We start from the raw sequence: 23,293 nt of genomic DNA, 5'->3' as shown, positions 1-23,293 counted from the left end.
GGATTGGCGCACTTGGAGGGAGTTTTAGTTGGTGAGATCACGAGTGGGTCTTGTCGTGCTCTAGCGCCCCCTTTTGCTTGATTGGACAGCAGAGTGTGTGTTTCTCTGCATATTTCATCCATTAATGATTGACACATTTAGACCTTTTGCCAATGCTCTCATCAAGAAGGATGTGGCTGACTGTTTGAATGAAAACGTAGAGTAATTTACTCATGAAAAAACTGATGCCTTGACGGCATAAGCTTATATACCCATTGTAACAACAGCTTTTAAATTGCTCTAGTGGAACAAAGTGTCTAACAGCTGGCTGTCCTGCCTGCTACACTAACTTCGTCGTAACTAACGTTCAGGTAAGCTATCCACCACACCTGTCTCTCTGGCTAGATTTTGTTTTGGAAATGTGAAAAAACAACTACGATAATAAAAAATGTATGAATTTAGTAGCCATGTCAATTGTTCCTCAATGAAGCAAACTAAAGCTAACATGCATACAAGCATGCAAACATCAATAAAAACATTTTTTTTTCAATGTTCAAAAATATGTGACGTAGTCAGGAGGTTCAGCTATTTTTCAGACCAAATATCCCCCAGACAAGAAATATGAAGAAATGTGATTGAAATGACTTTGATCATGGAATGGCTGATATTTGTACTGTAGTTTATTTATACCATGGTTTGGATTTATGCACAAATCTAATTGGCTTAGTGTGTATACATTACCAGCAGATGCAGTTGAATCTGCTTTTGCATCTGGCTCTGTAACTCTACAATGCGTGTAAAGATTACTTTGGGACATGAACCAATTTTACTACATTATCTTTGGAGACAATATATTAGACACTGTTCTGATGAGGTTCCACTGTTCCGGACAATATTTTTATAGATTTGTTAATCTGTATGCAGGCCTTTTTATTGGCTTTTCCAATATTGACAACTCACCAGTCCTTACTATACTTGCATCTACTCTTCTTAGCATGGAGGTGGTAGGGATCTGTGGATCTGTTTGTGAGGTTTTCTGCAGAGATTAGTACCTAACACATCCATGCCTGCCTCCTGAAGAGTGTTTCTTATATTTATGACAGGTGTTTGATGGTTTTTCTTCCTTGTTGAGATAATTCTTCTGACTTCATCCTTAGCCTACCAGCCCTTTTGCAATTACTGAGCTCACCAGCGTTCACTTTCTTGGTTATGATGTTCCAAGCTGTTTATATGGGTAAACCATATTATTGTTTTCTTATTTCTCAGGTTCATAAGGGCTTCTTTCACAGTCCTTGGCACTACCCTGGTCGCCATGTTGACAAACGCCAATAACAGACTCCAAAGGCAATGAAAAGCCCAGAATCAACACTAGATACTGAAAGCTTTCCTACATCTGCACTAAGAAACAGCTGGGAAGCCAACAGTCCAATTATTTTGGTCTCCTAAAATGTCTAAAAAAGGGATTTAATTCATACACAGATCACCTGATATGGATGTCCATATCCTTAAATTAAAGGTAACAATATGCACTTCAACTTTATATTCTTTGTTTCATTTCAAATCCCAGGTCCTTGAGTACAGAGCCAAAAGAACAGATATAATTCTACAACTGTCCAAATATCTACGCCCTGCACTGTATAAAAGAACTATACAGATCATAAGGCATGATAAAGTGGTCTTGGCTCATTTAAACAGACAGCAGCGCACACTGCCCTGCACTACATTTTATTCCCAAAACCTGCAGAATTCTGGTATCATTTAGAGTGCCCCCCTTTTCAGCAGCGAGGTGGTACGTCCCAGCCCTGCTGGTTGTCCTCCCCCCCCCCCATTTCCTCTCTCTCTCCCAGTGTTCTCTGTCCGTCCTGTGACCCTGTCTGCATTCTCAGGCCTGGTTCCTGCTTTTCTTTTCTCTCTCACTCACTCTGTCTGCATTTCTACACCTCCACTGATCCAGACCCCACGGAGAGGCACCCCCGGAGGACTGAGGTGAGCCAGACCCTTTATCCTGCAGCAAAACCAGGGAGGACAACAACACGCTCATTCCGGGCATTTTGTTACAATAAGTAAGAGACATAGGATAAAGCATCAGTCAACCAGAGTAATACAATAAAATAGGAACTATATATATTTCAAATACATTTGAAATGCTGCCCATTCCACAAGCAAATTGTTCTGTGTCATCTGTCAGCAGTATGCCTGCCTTGGTTATGCCTTCACCCTTGTGGATGACTCATGCAGTTTGAATGTGTGTGTGTGTGTGTGTGTGTGTGTGTGTGCGTTTGTGTGAGGGTGATGCGTGGATGTGTGTGTTTGTGTGAGGGTGATGTGTGTGTATGTGGGTTTGTGTGTGTGTGTGCATGTGTGTGTATTCGTATAAGGGTGATGCGTGTGTGTGTGTTTGTGTGAGGGTGATGCGCACTCCAGTTTTTAGGACTGTTACAGCTGAGCTGAAAGTAAAACCTGCAGAATCTGCAAACCTGCTGGGCAGAGCTGATCTAAGATCAGTTTAGCTTTTTAGCTCATGATGGGCAAAGTTATGGTATGGACAAGGGAATCTGATCTAAGATCAGTTTAGCTTTTTAGCTCATGATGGGTAAAGTTATGGTATGGACAAGGGAATCTGATCTAAGATCAGTTTAGCTTTTTAGCTCATGATGGGTAAAGTTATGGTATGGACAAGGGAATCTGATCTAAGATCAGTTTAGTCTTTCAGCTCATGATGGATAAAGTTAGGGTATGGACAAGGAAATCTGATCTAAGATCAGCTTAGCCTTTTAGCTCATGATGGATAAAGTTAGGGTATTGAAAAGGAAATCTGATCTAAGATCAGTTTAGCCTTTTAGCTCATGATGGATAAGTTTAGGGTTAGGGTATGGATAGGGGAATCTGATAGGAGATCAGTTTAGCCTTTCCGCTAAACTCTCAGAACCAATCACGTTCTGAGAAAAAATGAAAGCCAGCAGGCCCATAAAGATTTCCAGACTCCATAAATGGGCTAAGAGTTTGCTAGCCAGCTAGAAAGGTAGCAAGTAGCCAATTGCCCCATCCAAAAACTGCACAAAGTTTAATCATACTGTTCTAGCTAATAATGAAATTACAGTAAAATCCGTCTTGTGTTTCGTCTTGACTTTCGCTGTCCTCAAAGGCAACAGGGGCAATGCTTGCTAACTATAATGTGGAGGCCTAAGCAATTTTAAAGACCAGAAAGATTTACTAGACACACCCTCAACCAACCATGTATAAACATAATGCACATATGGATTACGTTATCTTTGCTAACTGTTCAGCATAAAGCCTTTGCAACACAAATAAAAAATGCATCGATGCATCCATACCCACGGTGACAGTGGTCCCCTCTCAAAAGGCCATACAGGCTACACCAGCACACCAGCAGCTAATCCAGTCCCCTTGAAAAGCCTACTCAAATGTCTACTCCTGCATTTCACAGGCATCTTTGAGTAGTTTGTACAGCCACACAGAAGTTTTATCCAGATGGAGACCTGACTGCAGCCGCCCGGCGACCTTATCTGCTGCTCCGTTTTCTCTAGAGATCCACTTTTGCCTAAATTCCCCCCTAACTAAGTGGTGTTCAAATTTCACTGCCAAGACTATGTGATTACATCATTCTGCATCGTTACACTGAAAAGAATAGACACCCTACATTGCACAACAACATAGCCTTGACAGGCATGTTTTCCTGCAATCTGTCCATATCAGAACAAAGGACAATGAACAATACTGCTTTCAAAGATGGTAACCTATGACAGATACATTTATTAGGCTAATAGTTTTTTTCAATACTTTCTCTGCACAAGTTCAACATATGGAGAGGGTATTGTAAGTGAGTAACCATGACTTCGAAAGGCTTGTCGAATTGAAGCCATATAATAACCTACACGCTGCTAACCAGTAATTTCTTGGATATTGAATTCTTAATTTTCTTGTGTCGTGTTCGTGTTTGGTTGTGAAAGGCGGGAAGTGAATGTGCCTTTAATATTTCTGTTGTTGGGGAAAAAACATAAACAATAAAGAGGTCCCCTATGCAAATGACACATACTCTAATGTTATGGAATTTGTGATGCCTACAAGTTGGGGAACTGACAAAAGAATGAAATAATAATCACTGCATTTTCTATTGGGGCTGAATAGAGTCTATGGGGGGCTAAAGCCATGCCAAAAAGGGTCTAACAACACCATTGCCCAGCAGACCGTGTGGCTCTCCAGGACCAGGGTCTCTTGCTTACCTAAGACATGACTTCTGACTCCTGCTGTCTCTCTCTCTCAGATCCTTATGGAGGCCAAAAGCAGGACTGGCCCAGGGGCCCCTAGGAAACAGACAGAGAGGACGGGGAAGAAGGAAGCAACCACACCTCGCAAGACCAACGCCACTGCCCCCATCGCCCCGCCCAGGAAGAACAACCCCAGCTCGGCTGCACCGCCCCCTGAGGCAGCCCCCCCCCCTGTCGTAGCTCCGCCCCCTGAGGCAGCCCCACCCCCTGTCGTAGCTCCGCCTCCGGACACAGCCCCGCCCCCAGAGCAGCCTGCTGAGGACGGAGCAGAGCTGCAGAACCACCAGCCGCCAGCAGAGGGCGCGGAGACCGGAGAGCCCAGAAAGCACTGCCTGGACTGCCTGAAGCCCCTGCTGATTGGCGGCGCTGTCGTAGCTGCGGCCGCCATACTGGTGGGAGCGTTTCTGGTAGCACGAAGGAATTGAGGGTGTATCAGCATTTTCCTAATGGAGGGGTTATGGCTTTATGACTTGAAAATGCTGTCACTGGGCAATTGATTTTGGGGTGCTATAGTAGTTAGTATAGGCTGTAAATTATATAAAGGCCACATGTGAAGCTTTTATACTTAAGTACATAAATACTTCAAAATTGTGTTTACATTTTATCCAGTCTGGTTTGCCCAAATGCACACTCTTGTCAACCATGATCATTACTGTAATGTAACTCCAACATTTCTGTCATTTGCCAGGGTCACAACTTGAAATCTTGAAAAATAACCTAAACTTTGTGGTAGTAATAGTAGTTGTTTTGTGAATAGGTCAAGTTTAGTTTGTAAGAACTAAAGCAAAATGTTTCTTGTAAACTTTTGTGTAGTCATTTTGTACATGGCTTTAGGTTACGTGCAACACAGCCAACATCATAACTGATTTCTAGTAAAAAAAAGAATAGCTGATTTCTATTTCTGGACTAATCGGGATGTTTCTTCAGGTATTTCAGAAGAGGTTATGTGGTGGCTGTGTATGTACATAAATATGTAATAGAATATTTTATCATTTGGCCAGGTTACATTTAGTTTTTGCCTCTAGAAGAAATTGAAAAGCAACTGAACTTTGCAGCACCCTTATATAGACATTTGTTAACTGAATGAAGTTCAGGACAACAACAGGTTATCCTAAAGTTAGACACTTTAGTTTTGGCAAGTTAGGATGCTTCTGTAATATACATTTCCTATCTGGAGTTATGATAGGACAATGAACATAGGAACTGTTCTTCTGTAATGGCTATTTTCTTAAATCAGGTCCTAACTGAAATTATCATGGTAACAGATAAGATAGGATTTGAAAATTTTGTTAGAACATTTCTGTAATACGGCCCCAGGCACCAGACCTGAATCAAATACATATTTGTTTTGAATTCAAATACTTTTCTACACTTTATTGAGCTTGTTTGGTGTATTGGAACCTATGAAATACTATGAATGTACCTATGAATGTACTTAAAATGTACAAACACCACAAGTCCTCTTGGCCAGCTCAATTTCACCAACCACAATCAATCGAGCACAGAAAAGCATTTGAACCCAAAACAAATTTGTATTTGACCCAGGTCTGCCTTGCAATGGTTTGTACATTCATGACTCAGTTATACCACGCATACATTTTAAGTTATACATTTCAACATTGTCTGTGCTCTGAACTGAAGGCTTGCAAATAGTTGAAAGATTTTGTTAATATGTGAGATGGTGACAACACGCTAATGGAGATAAAGTCTGTCCAATGTGTCAAAATATACAGCAATATTGGAAAGAATAACATTACTCACCTGTCTTAATATGCATTATGCATTTCAGAATGTATCAAGTAAAAGAAAAACAGATTTTACAGTCATTTCACGAAGGTTCTGCAATCTGTGCATACATTTACAAAATGAAAATGACAGTAATACGTTGGTATTTTCTGGTATATTTGAATGTTTTAATTTCTTTTGGGCTGTAAATCCCAGCATGAAACTGGGCAAATTACTGCAACCTGTTTCTTTTTTTATTCTTTCTTTTTTTTTTGGCTCAAGCACTTTAAGAATCTATTTATGTAAAAATAAAGGTGATGTGGTAATGCATGAATTGTGTGTTCAAGCAGGAGGACCCAGGTAAAATTAAATATAATTTTAATCATTTAAAAAAAATCTAAATGCACGATTAGGTCTTAAATGTCTATATACTGTAATTATGTGTATATACACAATGATAAGATGTATACATTTGTTTGAAGCTGTATAGGCAGAATTTTACAGAAATACTTAGACATTGGCAATATGTCCCAACCTGGCTGCAGGAACTAAAGCTATTAAAATGATTTCTGTTGTAATACTGCCATAATTGTCAGCTTCATCTTATTACTCTGTTTAAGCCTGGGCATAGAAGTTTCTCTCCTCGCTGGTACTTTAAATTAATTGAGTTACCTTAACTTGTGTCCATTCTCTGTGTGTGTAAAGCAGAGGTCTGTGGTTTGCAGCTACAGTTTGATATTTCAGTGCTCCAACGAGCAGCAGACATTTTTTTTAAGCCTTCTGAGCTGAGAGAAAGCAGCATGGTTTTATTTGCAGCACAAGAAGGCAAGAACTCCCAGTGAAAATCAATGAGCTTTATGTTGACCTTTGACAAGACTAACTTTATATAGTTAGTAGGAGGCTTACGTAACATAGCTGAAATTGTTCAAGCAGCATTCTTAGGAGTTTGGAACACATTCTCTGGCAGGTGGTAAGATCCCAAAGGCCTGCCTGGTACTAGTATAGTGCTGTTACTGCCACTTAGAATGTAGCCTATCCCTACCCATCTGAATCTAGCGCACCCCTACCCCTCTGAATGTAACCTACCCCAACACCTTTAATAACACATAAATCAGTGCTTCACAAACCTGTTCCTGGAGATCTTCCATCTTGGAGGTTTTCTTTTCAACCATAATTTGCCAGGATAATAATTATAGTAATTAGCAGCTTAACAAGATCTCTAGCTGTTGAATAAGGTGGACTTTGTTAGCGTTGGAGTGAAAACCTACAGGATGGTAGATCTCCAGGAATAGAGTTGGGCAGTCCTGCTCCAGCCGTTGAATGGGGTGTGCTGTGTTAGGGTTAGGGTGAAAACCTACAGGACGATAGATCTCCAAAAACAGGGTTGGGCAGCCCTGCTCTGGCTGTAGAATGAGGTGTGCTTTGTTAGGGTTAGAGTGAACACCTACAGGACGGTACATCTCCAGGAACAGGGTTGGGAGCCACTGGCATATATACACTGCATGGATGCAGTTTGTGTATATAAAATATACTGCTTAATTCCACGGATGGACAATATTTCAAATAGGTGCACTGACACATCTGATTCTGCTTATCAAGGCCTTGATTGAAGACCGTGAATAGCTTAATTAGGTGAGGTAGTGCTGGGCTAAAGCAGAATCCCACACCCACAGCAGCCCTTTCTGATTGGACAAGTCCACTTTGGGCTGTCAACCTTCAAATATAGATTAATAACTTGATATCATTTACAGTATGATGTGAACCTATTTTTTATATCAGGCAATGATAGAGATATTTGGTGTATTAATATAGTATAGTATAGTATAAATGAATATTTCTGTATTTGATTGGCTTTTTTCAAACTATGGAAATCTAAATATAGCGTGTGATGTTCTAGCTCACACACCAACCATATAAACAGAGCCAAAATATTCTGGTTATATGAAGCAGTAAGCAGGTGGATCCATCTCCATGACTAAAACACACACTGATTGTCTGCTCAGACACACGACTGCACATAATCATAAGGTGAATGCAATCAGTGGCACCAACATTTGCAATCCAAATACACCCCTTAGCAATTAAACAGTAAGCTATGATCAGCTATAGTCTAATTTGTGAATTTAATCAAACTGATCATATACTACATGGACATTCATTCACACTTTACATCCAACACTTTCCAATCCACAGCAAAATTACAATTGTGATTATGTAATTATGGCTCATTCTCCACATTTACTGTAAAGTGTGAATGCAATTGTAATAAATTAACATAAAATTAAGGACCAGTGTATACATCAATGGATTAAGTTGGTTCAATGCAATCAGTTCCCACATAACATTTGTGTAAACTTATCTAATTTGTTTGATATTTGCTTCTTTCTTTTTTCTGCATGTGTATTTCAAATACACATGATACCTTAAATAAGACAGCTTCAGAGTTGCTGTAAGGTGTATTTTTTCACTTTGAAGGAGGTAGGCTACTAACTCCTACAGGCTTTAAGTCTTTACGCTGAGCTAATGCCATATGTTAACAAGGGAAACCGAGCCAGTGAATGCACAACAATGAAAATGAAATCGAACATCTTGTCTAAGTCGGAAGTTGGAAAAATAGGTATATTTCCCAAAATGTTGGTGATATGTGGGGTCTGTATGTAATGTTACTGCAGATATATACTCACCAAGCACTTTATTAGGAACATTTTTACTTTATTACAGCTACTTATTAATGTGATTATCTAATCAGCCAATTGTGTGACAGCAGTGCAATGCATACAATCATGTAGATACGGGTCAGGAGCTTCAGTTAATGTTCACATCAACCATCAGAATGGGGAAAAAATGTGATCTAAGTGTCAGGTATGCGAACGGAGAAACCAGATGCAACCAGGAAATAAGTAGAGTTTAGGTTTTATTTTCGTAAGTCAACAGACAGAGTTCAATCGCCGGCAAACAATCACAGAAGAGGTAGGCAGAGGCTTGGTCATTGTCACAGGTGAGAGGTTCATAAACACAATAGCAATCCAGGAAGTTCACAGTACAGAATCGGCATTCAAAAATCAGAAGTCTACTAAACCAGAAGTGGGTCGATACACAAAGTAGACAATCAGGAAAATGCTTGAGAGAATGTGGAAGGCACATAGCAATCCGGCAAAGTAAATGTGGAGACATACATGAATATATACACGGGTGAATTATACTGGAATGACCATCAGGTGAGAGAATGGAAATGAGGAACTAGCAATCAGGTGAAACGAATGACTGGTGTGAGAGGTACTTTGACCGTGGAATGATTGTTGGTGGCAGACAGGGTGGTTTGAGTATCTCAGAAACTGCTGATCTCCTGAGATTTTCATGCACACTAGTCGCTAAGAATGGTGCAACAAAAATAAATAATAATAATTAATCCTACTTAATAATTAATCCTAGTCTAAAAAATAAGTCTAATAAACACCTAATAAAGTGTTTGGTGAGTGTGATTCCTCATTGTATGTTATTTATCTGTATTTTAGAATGAGGGACTATGCTCCCTCCGTTGCTTCTTGTGTGCTTTTACTAATAGGACACGCAAGCATTAGGTGTGGCCTATGTAAGCAATGTGCTACCTATTGTTTTTATCACCCTGTTGAAGGGTGTCGATACGCGTTGGTCTTTTTGCTTTGTTATTGCCCATGCTAATAAGGCTTTTTATCCATTTTTAGTGACTTGGTTTTTCTTCCTTGGTTCTGCACTTTTTAAGTTAATTTACTTTTTGGAGGCAGCTTTTGTCAAGGAACACTGTTTTATAATAATAATCTGTTACTGTGAGGAAAGTATAAAAAAATATTTAGGTTCGTTTTGTGGCAAATGCATAATTTGATATCAAAATTCCGAAAAATTGCCTATCAAGAAAAATTTTTAAATGTTAAAACTGCTTGCCCATACCGCGGCTCCAAAAATGCGCCTTGATCACGCTACTGCGCAGTGTTTCATCAACGCAACGTGTGTGATTCAGATTCCCGGGCAGCATCTAGCTAGTTCAAGATGGCGTCAGTTAGGTCGGGTAAGTGGACGCGTTGCTATAGATACAGATCTGGCTCTCTGAAGTGACATACCATATTAAAGATCCAAACCAAATAGATTGGTTACCTACATTCAAAGCGCTGTCATACATAACAACGTTACAGTGTACTCGACTTAAATTACCACACGTTGGGCACCTCAGCAAAATGATAGCCTAGGCAACTCGCAACATTAGGCTGCTCGTGCAAGCGAACTATCCATAGCTAAATCTGCCGAACAGAGTTGGCTATTTACCATTCAGTTGAATGCTATTTACATTAGACGCAAACCAGAAAGCAAGTTGGCGTTTGCGTGGTTTTAAATGGTTACTTATGTCGTTATCCAGCTGACCAGGCCTAACAATTAGCTAGCGTTACTCTAACGTTACCTATGGAAGACAAAATATGCAGCCAATGAATGTAACGTTACACATTTTCGTCCAGCTACGTTAGTTTTACGTGTCCAGACCAGGGTAAACAGACACGCGCGGTTATAACTTTATATTCCACTACACTGCGGACGTTTTTCTGTCGCGATATGCGCATCATCTTGTGTTAGTCCTTCATAAAATGATAAAGTGACACATGGTGAATGTCACCGTCACCAGATCGGTTGTGTGTAGTACAGTAAGCTGATCTAGGTTAGATGGTACAGGTCTGATTGGGTCTGAACTCCGAAAGTTGCTAGGCGGAACACCTTAAAAGGCAGAAAATTATCGGCTACATTTTACTGCATCTAGCTATTTCGTGATATGTGTCGGAAATAAGGGAACTAAGTTAAATAATGTTCTTGAATGATTAATTTGCACTTTGATTTGCAAAATTAAGTGCGAACATGTACTGTATGTTGCTGACGTTTTTTTCACTGGAATCTGCCTTTTTATTTCAGGCCGAACGTCCACTGTGGTATCCTTTCTCCGCCAATCACGCATTTCTCGCCTTAGATGGTATAGTTGTGGTATTTACTTGGTATTTACGTGAGCTGACGTTTATGCATACATTTAAACTGGAAGTGTGAAATTAAACTAGTCATATGCGTCATTTCTTCCATGAAACGCCTGTAAGAGGAAAGGTATGACTCAGTTTTTAGGACAGAATGGGATTCTTACTTCCCTCCACTGGCTGCTTGTCATGGCTCGCATCAAATTCCAAACATTGGTACTAGCCTTCCAAGCAGTTAGGGGGTCTTCCCCAGCTTACCTACAAAAAATCATCAGACCCTACACCCCTGCCAGACCTCTTTGTTCAGCCTCCACAGGCCGCTTGGCACCTCCCCCTCTCCGAACCTCCACCTCACGCTCACGACTACTGTCTGTTCTGGCTCCACGGTGGTGGAACAAACTCCCTGTTGAGGTCAGAACTGTAGAATCTCTCCCCACCTTCAAGCGCAAACTGAAGACGCACCTCTTCAAGCAGCACATCTCCCCATCCCTCCCTACCTCTCTGTGAACCTTAATTGTTGTCTTTGTGATTTACTTTGTGTTTTGGTATTTTTAGTTGGCTAGGTAAGCAGTATTTGGATAGTTAAGTTTGGTCACTTGCTTTGTTGTTTGTTTATTTGTTGATTTAAAAAAAAAAAAAAAAAAAAAAAAAAATGGCCCTGGTCCTTATCTTTGTTGTACGGGTAGTAATTGAAATTGTACTTCCCTCTAGGGTCTTTCAGCGCACTTAGCCCTGGTTATGGGTATGCACTTTGTTGTACGTCGCTCTGGATAAGAGCATCTGCCAAATGCCATTAATGTAATGTAATGTAATGGTTCTGGACCACCTGACAGAAGGCATCATCCATAAAGCCACACCGCGTTTATGTCGCCACAGTGTTGATGTGCATTGCATACAGTGTGCTGCGGTGAGAGTGAAAGCAGGGCCTTAACCCCAGTCCCAGCTGTCCTCCGTGCCCTTCCAATCTCTGCTCTACCTGTCAGCCGTCTACTTCCTCTTCTACTTCCTGTCCACACTCTGCATGATCATCTACAAGAGTGAGTAAAGACGGTTCTCATCGCACCCCTGGTGACATCCATACATGTGGTGTTCCAGGTGTTGAGGTGACTGTAATGTGTTTCTCCTGTGTTGAGGTTACTGTGCTGTGTTTCTCCAGGTGTTCAGGTTACTGTAATGTGTTTCTCCTGTGTTGAGGTTACTGTGCTGTGTTTCTCCAGGTGTGGAGGTTACTGTAATGTGTTTCTCCAGGTGTGGAGATTACTGTAATGTGTTTATCCAGGTGTGGAGGTTACTTTAATGTGTTTCTCCAGGTGTGGAGGTTATTGTAATGTGTTTCTCCTGTGTTGAGGTTACTGTAATGTGTTTCTCCAGGTGTGGAGATTACTGCAATGTGTTTCTCCAGGTGTGGAGGTTACTGTAATGTGTTTGCCCTGTGTTGAGGTTACTGTAATGTGTTTCTCCAGGTGTGGAGATTACTGTAATGTGTTTCTCCAGGTGTGGAGGTTACTGTAATGTGTTTCTCCAGGTGTGGAGGTTACTGTAATGTGTTTCTCCAGGTGTGGAGGTTACTGTAATGTGTTTCTCCAGGTGTGGAGGTTACTGTAATGTGTTTCTCCTGTGTTGAGGTTACTGTGCTGTGTTTCTCCAGATGTTGAGCTGACTTTGATGTGTTTCGCCAGGCCAGGTGTTGAGCTATCCTGATGGGAACCTGACCCTGGATCTGTGCCTTCTCTTCCTAATGGCTGTGCTGGAGCTTCTCAGACTGTACTGGGGTCAGTAAAAGCAGACACACTGAGCTTCAGGCCTGCTACATGATTCAGGGCTCCTGTCTGAGTAATATCTGGGGCAGTAAGTCCAGAAACGCCCTGTCTAGTCTGCTCATTTTGTGCGTCTCCACCAGTCAGAACATTTTTTATCTTCAGCGAGAGAAAAGGAAGTAAATCTCTATGGTGATGGTGATGGCATGGACTGGTGTAAAGTAGGCTATGCTTGTGCATCCTTAGTTGCAAGTGTTATATTTACTCTGATGTTTCTTTTTTCTCTCACTTTCTCTTAACCTCTCTCACATCCTCTCCTTTTCTCTATCTCTTATTCTTCTTTCTGTTTGTCACATCCTCGATCTACACATGTCTTGCTCTTTTCTGTCCTCTCATTCTGTCATTCTCTGTTTCTCAATATCGACTTTCTCTCCTTCTTGTCCCCTGTTCATCTTTGTAATTCTATGCTATTTCATGTCATACAATGCCCACATTCTCCAACCTATGGCACAACGCTCTTTCTCTGTCTTTCTTCTTTCTCTCTCTCCCCCCTCTCATCCCATCTCCCCCCCCCTCTCTCCCCCAGGTGTGAAGGGGAACCTGCAGGAGAGTGAGAGGTGTGTGGGTGGCAGCCTCGCTCTGACGGGTGGCACGGTGCTGCTGTGTGTGTACTTCCTGCTCTGGCAGTCTTACGTGCTGCGCGCTGATGTCATCATCAACGCCGTGCTGCTGGCCTGTTACCTGCTGGCTTTCCTCCTGGGGTTTGTCACCCTGGCACGCTTTGCCAGGTCAGAACCGCACGTAACCACCCACAAACTCGGTCAAAATCTTCACACCACCAAACTCAAAACCCATGCACGTCAAAACATTCTCGGCTAATTGAGATAATAAAGTAATTTGAGATAGTCTTTGAACATTTTCATAAGAGGACTTGCTCAGCGTGAAATACAAAGTTTTGGAAAATATGCCCACAGCTCAGATTCAGATTCAACACGACAGATCAGGAGTTTAAAGAGCAGACTCATCCAGCTCATAAATCGTTGTTATGGAAACAGTCATATCATTTATTAATGGTTGTTGTGACGTTGACTGTATAGTCTGTATTCGGGTCATTCCATAGCATATCAGACAGAATCCAGGGAAGTGGTTGTAGCACTGTCTCAGATTTTGTTCAAAGTTTGTCTATATAATGTATTGTTCAATTCCCATGTTTTTATAATTTATTTGGCCTTTGATATTTTTACATTTTTACACTCTCAAAAACACCCTATCTGGAAGCCATGTTTGGCTATTAATATCTTGAAAAGTATTATTCCTAGCCTCACCGAACTTGTAGGATGGAAGACAAACATGTCCTAAGTATGACTGAACCATACTGCATGCCTATTGATTTTGTAAAGGCCCTACCCTGTCAATCATTTCCTAATAACTGACATGGTCATAGGGTATTATCCCTTGCATATACACTCATTGAGCACTTTATTAGGTATTTATTACACTTTATTTATTGCCCTTCTGCTGTAGCCTATCCACTTAAGAGGTTTGATGCGTTGTGTGTTCAGTGATGATCTCCTGCACACCACTGTTGTAATGTGTGATTATTTGCATTACTGTCACCTTCTTGTCAGCTTTGACCAGTCTGGCCCTTCTCCTCTGACCTCTCTCATTGACAAGGCGTATTTACCCTCAGAACTGCTGCTCACTGGATGTTTTTAGTTTTTCCACCATTCCCTGACGAGACTATTGTGCATGAAAATCCCAGGAAATCCCAATTCATGAGATATTCAAACCACCCTGTCTGGCACCAATAATCGTTCCACAGTCAAATTCACTTAGATCACATTTCTTCCTCACTCTGACATTTGGTCTGCAAAACAGCTGATCCTCTTGACCATGTCTGCATGCTTTTGTGCATTCAGTTGCTACCACATGATTGACTGATTAAACATTTGCATTAACAAGCTGGTGTACAGGTCTACATAATAATGTGCTCAGTGAGTGTATTGCTTTCTAACACGCACACTGTAAAATTACATGTATAAACCTCCAACCTTTTATGTGAAAACACATTTAGATACTCCCACTGGAGTAAATCTTGAGAGGGCCTTTTAGGATACCACGTATTCCTCCTTATACAAGTTTCATCATCAAAATGTGTAACTTATTTTCAATATCCAGGACCTGACCGGAACACAATTCCCATCTAAAATGCCCTCTATTCCAATGAACCTACGGAAAACATGTTTATCTTTCATTTCTCATTTCTGTATTTCTTTATTTTCTTTCAATTCCTATGACTCAGGAATTCAATAATCATGGAGATACTGAGGCCAAAAGCAAAAAAGAGTACAAGAGTGCATGCAGGTTTTGGGACCCATTCATGATATAGACAAGGTTTGAACATAGTCTGAGATGGTACTGCAACAACCTTATCTAATTTGAGACAGAATGACCCATTCAGTTGCAGTCTGAGATAAAAAAAAACAACCAAAAAAAACCACAAAGCCTTTCTTGTCTCGTTTGCCATCATAGTTTTGATCTGAAGAGTATTGAATTTCTTTTTCATACTACTTTTATGTGACCAGGAAATCTCTCGAAATATGTAATCTGTTTTACAAAGGAGACCTGGAGCCAACGAGTAAAAACTGGACCAGCTATATTTTCCTGTGGCAGGATCTGGGGTGAGACACAGAATCCCCCACAGAAAATACGAGGTCCAATACAGCGTAATACGATGACTTTTATTTTGACACTGAGACTTCACGGTTCCAGCAGCTGAACACAAAACAAAACAAAGGAAGGAAACAGTAGCTAGAGCCTAACTTCACAGTAATCCACTCGGCCCCTCTCTGTTACTGGACAGCTAGGCTGCTTAACGGTTGCCAAATCATGATCCAAATCGGAGGCATGACAGACATAAATGGGAAATCCAGATAATGTACATGTATTTCATTTTATTTCATTTTATTTCATTTTATTTCATTTTATTTCATTTTATTTCATTTTATCTTTAATTTTATTGCCTGGTTTTGTACAGCACTTTGGTCAACCATGGTTGTTTTAAATGTGCTTTATAAATACAGTTTATTATTATTATTATTATTAAAGTCCAAAGCACAATTCCAGTCCAACTCAGGTACTCAAACAGACAACAGTCATGCACAAAAGTTCTTGTAACTCGACTTTCTGACAGAATATGTAAAAACTCAAATGGATTTCTCTTATTTATGCATTTATTAGAGCTTAATTAAAGAAAATTAAATGAACAATGACAGTGTAGGCAATCCCATTGCAAAATAACCGTCATGGGAGAAACGTGATTCGAAGCCTATTCATATTGCGGTGGCAGACGATGGAAATCGGGGGAATCTGCAGTGGCTCCAGTCAGCCAGGGGGTGGAGCCAACGAGTTGGAATGGCACCCGTCAATACAGTGCTACAGTTTATAGTCATAACATCTGGAAGTGAGTTAGCTGTGGATTCCCTAAGCAGATTGCCCATGCTTTTTTCCCAAAGAGATTTGGATTTCTGCCGAACATAAAATGCATGGCCAATGTTTTTTAAGCTTTTAAGCGCTTCAAAAATAATTTAAAATGCTCCTTTTGCAGATCCTGATCTGATGTAGACTTGAAAATACATTCTTTGACCAGAAGTATAATAACATTTACAACCGGTTGCTTAATGATTTTTAAATCCCTAAACAGAACAGTCTGTACATCCAATTCAGCCTTGATATCACACTTTCTTAGCCACATTTGAATTTGAGTCCAGAAAAGGCTCCCTATGGGACAGTACCAAAAAATATGTTGAATATATTTCATCCTGGCATAATCTACATACTGGAGAATGTTCAATACCCCATCTATGTAAGATTTCTTTGGTGGCTAAAATTCTATGCAACTGCAAGGCTCGCATTAAGGAATCAATAGTTCTTTTATATATAGATTCATATATCACATTCCATGGAAGGGGTGCATCAAAAAGCTGTTCCCATTTGGACTGAATTTTATATAGTATATCAAATGTACCTTTAATTTTTAAATAAAAAAAGATACATTTCTTTATTAATATTACTATTTTTTGTCCTTCGCCAGTTCATTTTTTCCACTTCTTTGGTAGTAATTATAACTGCATGGTACCAACCTGTCCATACACTTTAGTGGTTTGTCATATGCCATCATTTTACCTTCTTCATTTAAAATATAATTTCCATTTATTTTTCCAAGATAATTCTATTCTCAAACCATTGTTTCATAAATATAGGGTTACTACCTATTACTATACTTGCATTGAACCATATGATCTGTTTAGAACTTTTTCTGGTGGATGATATTGGAATTGTAACCAGCCTTGTATGGATTCACTGAGAAATGTAGACAAATCGAAATGCGTTTTTTTAAAACCATTTCAAGTGGAGAGAATCAAGCTGCTATGTCAAAAGGCCACCATTAAACAAAGGATGTGCCCATTCAATTAACCTACTACTGAACCAGTCAAGATTTGAGCACTTTCCAATTTCAATTCCAATTGATTTTATCTGGTTCCCCATTCCAGATGAACTTAAATATTCTTTAAGAGTTCTTCTAAGAGTTTAAAGAAAGAATCATGTGGACTAGATAAAGACATAAATAACTATGTAAACTGTGAGGTTACTAGACAGTTTATGAATGCTGTTTTGCTGTATATAATCAAACAATTTCCTTGCATGGTTGCAGTATAAAAATTTTTATCAATCATTTTCTTTTCAAGTTTATTATTGAGAGTTTACTCTTGGAATGTGAACCCCTAGCAGATCTATATCACCATCTGTCCATCTAATTGGCAGAGAGCATGGTAATGTAAACGTCATATTTTTTAAAGACCCAATTCATAATATGGTACATTTATCATGATTTTAATCCTGATAAGATGGCAGAGATCTAGGTCTTCTAAAAGTGTTTTTATGGAGTTTGGACATGGAGAGTCATCGGCATACATGGATATCTCGGTGCGTAGGCCACAGATATCTATACCAGTCATTTCTGTATTGTCTCTGATCTTAATAGCTAACATTTCAATGGCAATTATGAATATATATGGTGAGAGGGGACACCCTTGTTTTACACCCCTTGCTAGTTCAAACACCTTACTAAGATGGCTGTTATTATAATTCTGAACAATCAGAATCAGCCCCCAGAATGCCATTGGCTGTGGCAGTTGGAACCATTTTTCAATCAATGAGCATTAATTGATGTACAGTGGTACAATGTTTTGATACATTTGATGGCCCTACAAATGTACTCTTTGAAACCCGAATTTAAGGACTATAAACACAGGCAGAGGGTGAGTCAACATGTCAGAGACTTTTTCAATGATAGGAAGGGATTTACAGTGGTCTTGTAACAATGTTTTAACACAAAAATCTTTGCTATTGTACCTTTAAGGATGGTCCAAAATGTAAAAACTCCAGACATTTATAAATAAAATCCAATCTTACCCTATGAAATTACCCTTTTCAAAGTCAGCTATAAATATTAGGTCTGGTTTCTTTGCGTTGTCATAATACTCGTATGGTCTCAATTATCTGTCTTGTGTTATTGCCAATGAAACAACCTTGAATGAAACCCATTTGATCACTATGCATAATGTCTAAAATAACATTTTAAATCCTGTAAGTGATGCATTTGGCTAATATTTTAGCATCAGAACATTTTAAAAAGGACAAGGTCCTTATGTTGACCACCTGGGTCTTGTTTCAATAGTAGAGAGAGGAAACCCTCTCGTTGTGTACCTGACAGTTTCCCTGTTTCATAAGCATAGTTAAAACATGCCAATAATGGTTATTTTATTACATCATAGAAAACTTGATATACTTCGATAGGAACTTGATATATTTCGATAGGGCCAGGTGATTTTCCAAGTTTGAATGAATTAATTACCATTAACAATTCATCTCATCCTAATTCGGCCTTCACATGACTTATTTAAGACAGCTTATAATAATCTTTTGGAAAAAACTTTTTACAGTATTTTCTATTCCTCACACAAATTAATTGGAGGTGACTGGAAGGAATAGATTTGCTGAAAGTATTTGGTCTCTTCTTCAAGTACTTTGTCAGGTGTATCTATGACTACTCCCTCCACTAAACCACACATTTTTGTATATTCCTCTTAGTAGAATTTTGATCTTGCAAAAAAGTGTGGACATTTTTCTCCAAACTCCATCCATTGTGCTTTATTCGTGTAGTATGTGTTTGTGGCCCTTTCTTCAATCAGTTCTTCTATTTATTTTGTTTTCTTCTGATGCTGTCATAGTTCCACTATCCCTAGTTGAGTCGGCCAGTATTGTCAACTTTTCTATTTCTGCTATTAATATTTTTTTTTAACATGGCTATTGAATACTGTGACACCGGAGAGCACATTTAAAAGTATCCAAATTCGTGGGTCAGCAGATTTCAAATTGTGAAAGAAAAAATGGCTGATACATTTTTTTTTTGTGTGATATATATATATATATATATATATATATATATATATATAGTATCCTGAAGAAGGCTCTGATTACATTTCCAGTAGCCACTCCCCCGGGGAGATTCTGTTGTCATAAGGTTCATAACTCATGTTGGCCTATGAAAAGACATCAACACTATAACACTCTATTACCACTTATTCAGCTTACTCGGTAATCCTGCTTCATGAAAAACCCAACTGCTCTGTGCAGTTATCCAGCTAACTCAGTAAACCTGCTTCATGAAAAACCCTACTGCTCTGTGCAGATATCCAGCTAACTCAGTAATCCTGCTTTATGAAAAACCCCCAACCCCCCTCCGACTGCGTCTTTGAGATTTTGGAGCTGAGCGTGTGTTTTGTGCTTGTGTCTTGCAGTGCCTATGTGTGAAGGAGCCATTTCTCTGACTGCGCCGGTGCGAACGAGCTGGGCCTCCTCCTCTGCCAGCTCACGCCCCTTTCACAGTAATGGGTCAGGTAACCGCCGGGACGTCCCGGTCTGGATCAGGGGCCGCTGGGCTAAAGTCACAGGACAGGTTCACTTGGAGCATTCCACGTTTCTGCCCCTTGTGCCAAAAGAAAAGGCAGAACAATTACCCATTCTCCACACCCTGACATTGCAACCTACCTGTGGTATGACGGGTTTCACCATAGCAACTCACTGACCTGCTGCTCACTCCTCCTGGACCACAGGCAGCCCAGAGAAGGCTGTTAAAGATGCAGCTAAAAGTGATCTCTGTACTGTATTTCTCCACATGATTGCTCTATTTGTGTAAAAATGCAGTGTGCATTTCTGTTTTGGTAATGTGCAATTACTGTGGCTGTGGCTCCATTGTTCTTCCAGACACCAGGGGGCAAGCAGGCTGTGTGGCTGCGCCTGGGTTCATTGTGAATCCCCTGATGCTGATCTTCAGACTGACTACCTTTTTATTATTTTTATTAATTTGAAATAAAGGGATCTTTATACTTGTCAAAGTGTTTTGTAAAAGATTGTTTTTAAAAAATAATATTGGGTAGTCAGACTCAACGTCTGCCTATTGTGATGAGTGATCCACAGAATGGACCAATCACCTCCAGTCCCCGCCTCCGAATCTTGCCATTGTTATTAACTTGCTGTAAGGATGATATAAATGAGCAGAGTTTATGAATCTACAAATCAGCCTTCAGTCTTACAATTGCCATTCATGACATAACCTGCGGGTAAACACACACACACACACACACACACACACACATACACACACGTCCAGCTCTGTAATTGGGGGGGCGGGGGGGTGAATGTGAACAAAATCTAATCAGTAGATTGCAATGGACATTTTTTAAAATAACTATTTAGGCTTAAGTGGTCATTCAGTACTTCCTGTTTTACTGTAGGTAGACACCAGATGTGGGCCAAACTTCAAATATGTCATGGCCATGAAAATATTTTAATTCCAGTATTTAAAATGAAACAAATTAAACTATTTCATAAAACTATTTCATCTATTTTGTTTGTTTTGAAATACTTATGGCAGATTATTTGATTTCCTTCAAAGCATCCAAATGTAAAATATTTGAATCAGGATATCTGAAATATCCAGCCATCCATCCATTATCTTAACCCGCTTATCCATATGTGGTATCTCCTCATAACAATCAATACAAAGATAAATATTTTCAAAATTCCCATCCCTGTTTCAGAGTGGCTCTTCATGAGAGTACAGTACATTTCTCTGATGTATGAAATCTTGAAACAAGTCCACTTCAATGCTGAAATACTTTCATCCATCCATCCATCCATCCATTATCTTAACCCGCTTATCCTGAACAGGGGGGCTGGAGCCTATCCCAGCATACATTGGGCGAAAGGCAGGAATACACCCTGGACAGGTCGCCAGTCCATCGCAGGGCACACACACCATTCACTCACACACTCATACCTATGGGCAATTTAGACTCCAATCAGCCTAACCTGCATGTCTTTGGACTGTGGGAGTCCCCGGAGGAAACCCACGCAAACACAGGGAGAACATACAGAGGCCCCGGCCAACAGGGATTTGAACCCAGGACCTCCTTGCTGTGAGGCGGCAGTGCTAACCACTGCACGGATGTATATCCGTGCAGCCCATATCTGAAATATTTAACATTTTATTTGAAATCATTTCAAATACTTTCTGCAGTTCGATTCCAGTACTTTAACTCATCATTGTCCATGTGAGGCTGGTGGGTGATTTTTCTAGTTTCATCTAAGTGCTTAGCGTTTCCATTTATTGTTACCCTGCACACCGTAGTCTGTCTGTCAGTTCATTCCCTGTCATTTGTTTCACCTGTGTTTTACTTCCTGATTGTTTCCCACACCTGATTGTCATTTCCCTCTCGTTATCTGTGTATAAAAACACCTCTGTTTGTGTAGTTTGTTGCCAGATTGTTATATGTCCCGACCATATTCTCCAGCGGTATTTTCTGATTGATTTCGGTTACGACCTGGTTTGCCTTAGACTTCCGCCTCTTGTTTGTCCTTCTGTTTTATTTCAACCCGTAGTTTATCAACCTGTTTCGACTTTCGTATCTGGATTCTGTTTTTGTTGACTGCCCAATTATTATCGACCCTTTGCCTGAGACTTCGACTTTGTTTTGGATTATCACTGTTATCTCTGTTTGCTGGTGTACTGACCATCTGCCTGGACTCTCGTTAAAGGTACAATAGGTAATTTCGGACCTCTAACGGTCAAGAGAGGAATGGCAGCAATAAACGCCTTCAAACCACAACCCTGTCCATCCCTCCCCCTTCTCTGTAAACGTGCTGACATTGAAATGGCATTCGCTGTGGCAATTAGAACCAATTTTTTCATCCAATTATTGTAGTTACACAATGAGTGTCGGCCCGTCAACTGTATATTTTGAAACCCAAATTTAAAGACTGCAAACAGGGTGATGTCAGTGAGCCTTTTTCAATGATGGGAAGGGATTTACAATGGTCTTGTAACAATGTTTTAACACAAAAATCTTCCATATTGTAACTTTTGTGTGAATAAATATTGTAAGATTTCATCGCCTGTCGTCTTACTCTTGGGTTTTATTTTTCTTGCCTCACAGCAAAGAGGTCCTGGGCCGGGGCCTCTCTGTGCGGAGATTGCATGTTCTCCCCGTGTTCGTGTGGGTTTCCTCCGGGTCCAAAGACATGCAGGTTAGGCTGATTGGAGAGTCTAAATTGCCCTTAGGTATGAGTGTGTGAGTGAATGGTGTGTGTGCCCTGCGATGGACTGGTGTATTCCTGCCTTTCGCCAAATGTATGCTGGGATAGGCTCCAGCCCCCCTGCGATCCTGTTCAGGATAAGATGATGGATGGATGGATGGATAGTATCTGTATTTTAATCCAGGTCTGGTTGACACATGTGCCAAATCCCTTTGCCATCCATCAACATGAGAAAAGTCAGAGAACACACTAACGAAATAAGACAAGGCTATAAAAATAAACAAATGGCATTTTCGGCACGAGCCCCCATATATTTTGTACAAGCTGGGTGTCCAAAAAGTTATCCTAGGCTGGTGTGCCCTTTTATCACGTTGAGTACCAGCCCCTCAAAAGGTCCCTGCACAGCGCCGTTAACCTCCCTATACCCATACATCTGTGTACAAGTGTTAATCAGCCCAGTCATGATCGACATTTTTTCGTGTAACTTCTGTCGGTTCTAAAATAAAATAAAGAAAAAAGAATAAGAAAAAGTATTTTCTAGCACACATCGATCTGGCCACCAGACAAAAGCTATAGCCTACATCAGGGGTGTCAAACTCCAGTCCTGGAGGGCCGCAGTGTCTACAGGTGTTTGTGGTTTCCTTTCAATCAACAGCCAAGGCCTTGAGAACAAGGTGTGTGGATACTCAATCTTTCCTATAAATGGTTGGTGTGGGTGCAGGCTTTTGTTCCAACCAAGCAGTTTCACACCTGATTCTACTCATCAACGTTTGTAAAGGACCTTGATTAGTAGAATCAGGCGTGTAACTGCTTCGTTAGAACATAAAACTGCACCCACACTGGCCCTTTCCGGGTAAGATTGAGAATCCCTTGCCTGCATCAACTCAAAAACGTGCCC

The 23,293-nt window shown here is 40.3% G+C and overlaps 2 protein-coding genes across 2 annotated transcripts; both read left to right on the top strand.

The window, feature by feature from the left end:
• Window positions 1-1,833: 1,833 nt before the first annotated feature.
• LOC133111987 (uncharacterized) lies at window positions 1,834-6,582 on the top strand. Its single transcript, XM_061222642.1, has 2 exons — window positions 1,834-1,965; window positions 4,265-6,582. The coding sequence occupies exon 2, from the start codon at window positions 4,271-4,273 to the stop codon at window positions 4,691-4,693; it is 423 nt and encodes a 140-aa protein (XP_061078626.1). The 5' UTR covers window positions 1,834-1,965; window positions 4,265-4,270; the 3' UTR covers window positions 4,694-6,582.
• Window positions 6,583-9,961: 3,379 nt separating this feature from the next.
• On the top strand, window positions 9,962-20,458 carry LOC133111758 (transmembrane protein 80-like). Its single transcript, XM_061222333.1, has 6 exons — window positions 9,962-10,038; window positions 10,926-10,942; window positions 11,922-12,015; window positions 12,658-12,750; window positions 13,322-13,523; window positions 19,599-20,458. The coding sequence occupies exons 1-6, from the start codon at window positions 10,020-10,022 to the stop codon at window positions 19,609-19,611; spliced, it is 438 nt and encodes a 145-aa protein (XP_061078317.1). The 5' UTR covers window positions 9,962-10,019; the 3' UTR covers window positions 19,612-20,458.
• The last annotated feature ends 2,835 nt before the right edge of the window (window positions 20,459-23,293 follow it).

Source organism: Conger conger, chromosome 15 (genome assembly GCF_963514075.1).
Source record: "Conger conger chromosome 15, fConCon1.1, whole genome shotgun sequence".
In the NCBI taxonomy this organism is placed as follows: Eukaryota; Metazoa; Chordata; class Actinopteri; order Anguilliformes; family Congridae; genus Conger; species Conger conger.
Note: the sequence above shows the minus strand (reverse complement) of the source record. Positions and strands in the feature narration are given on the sequence as shown.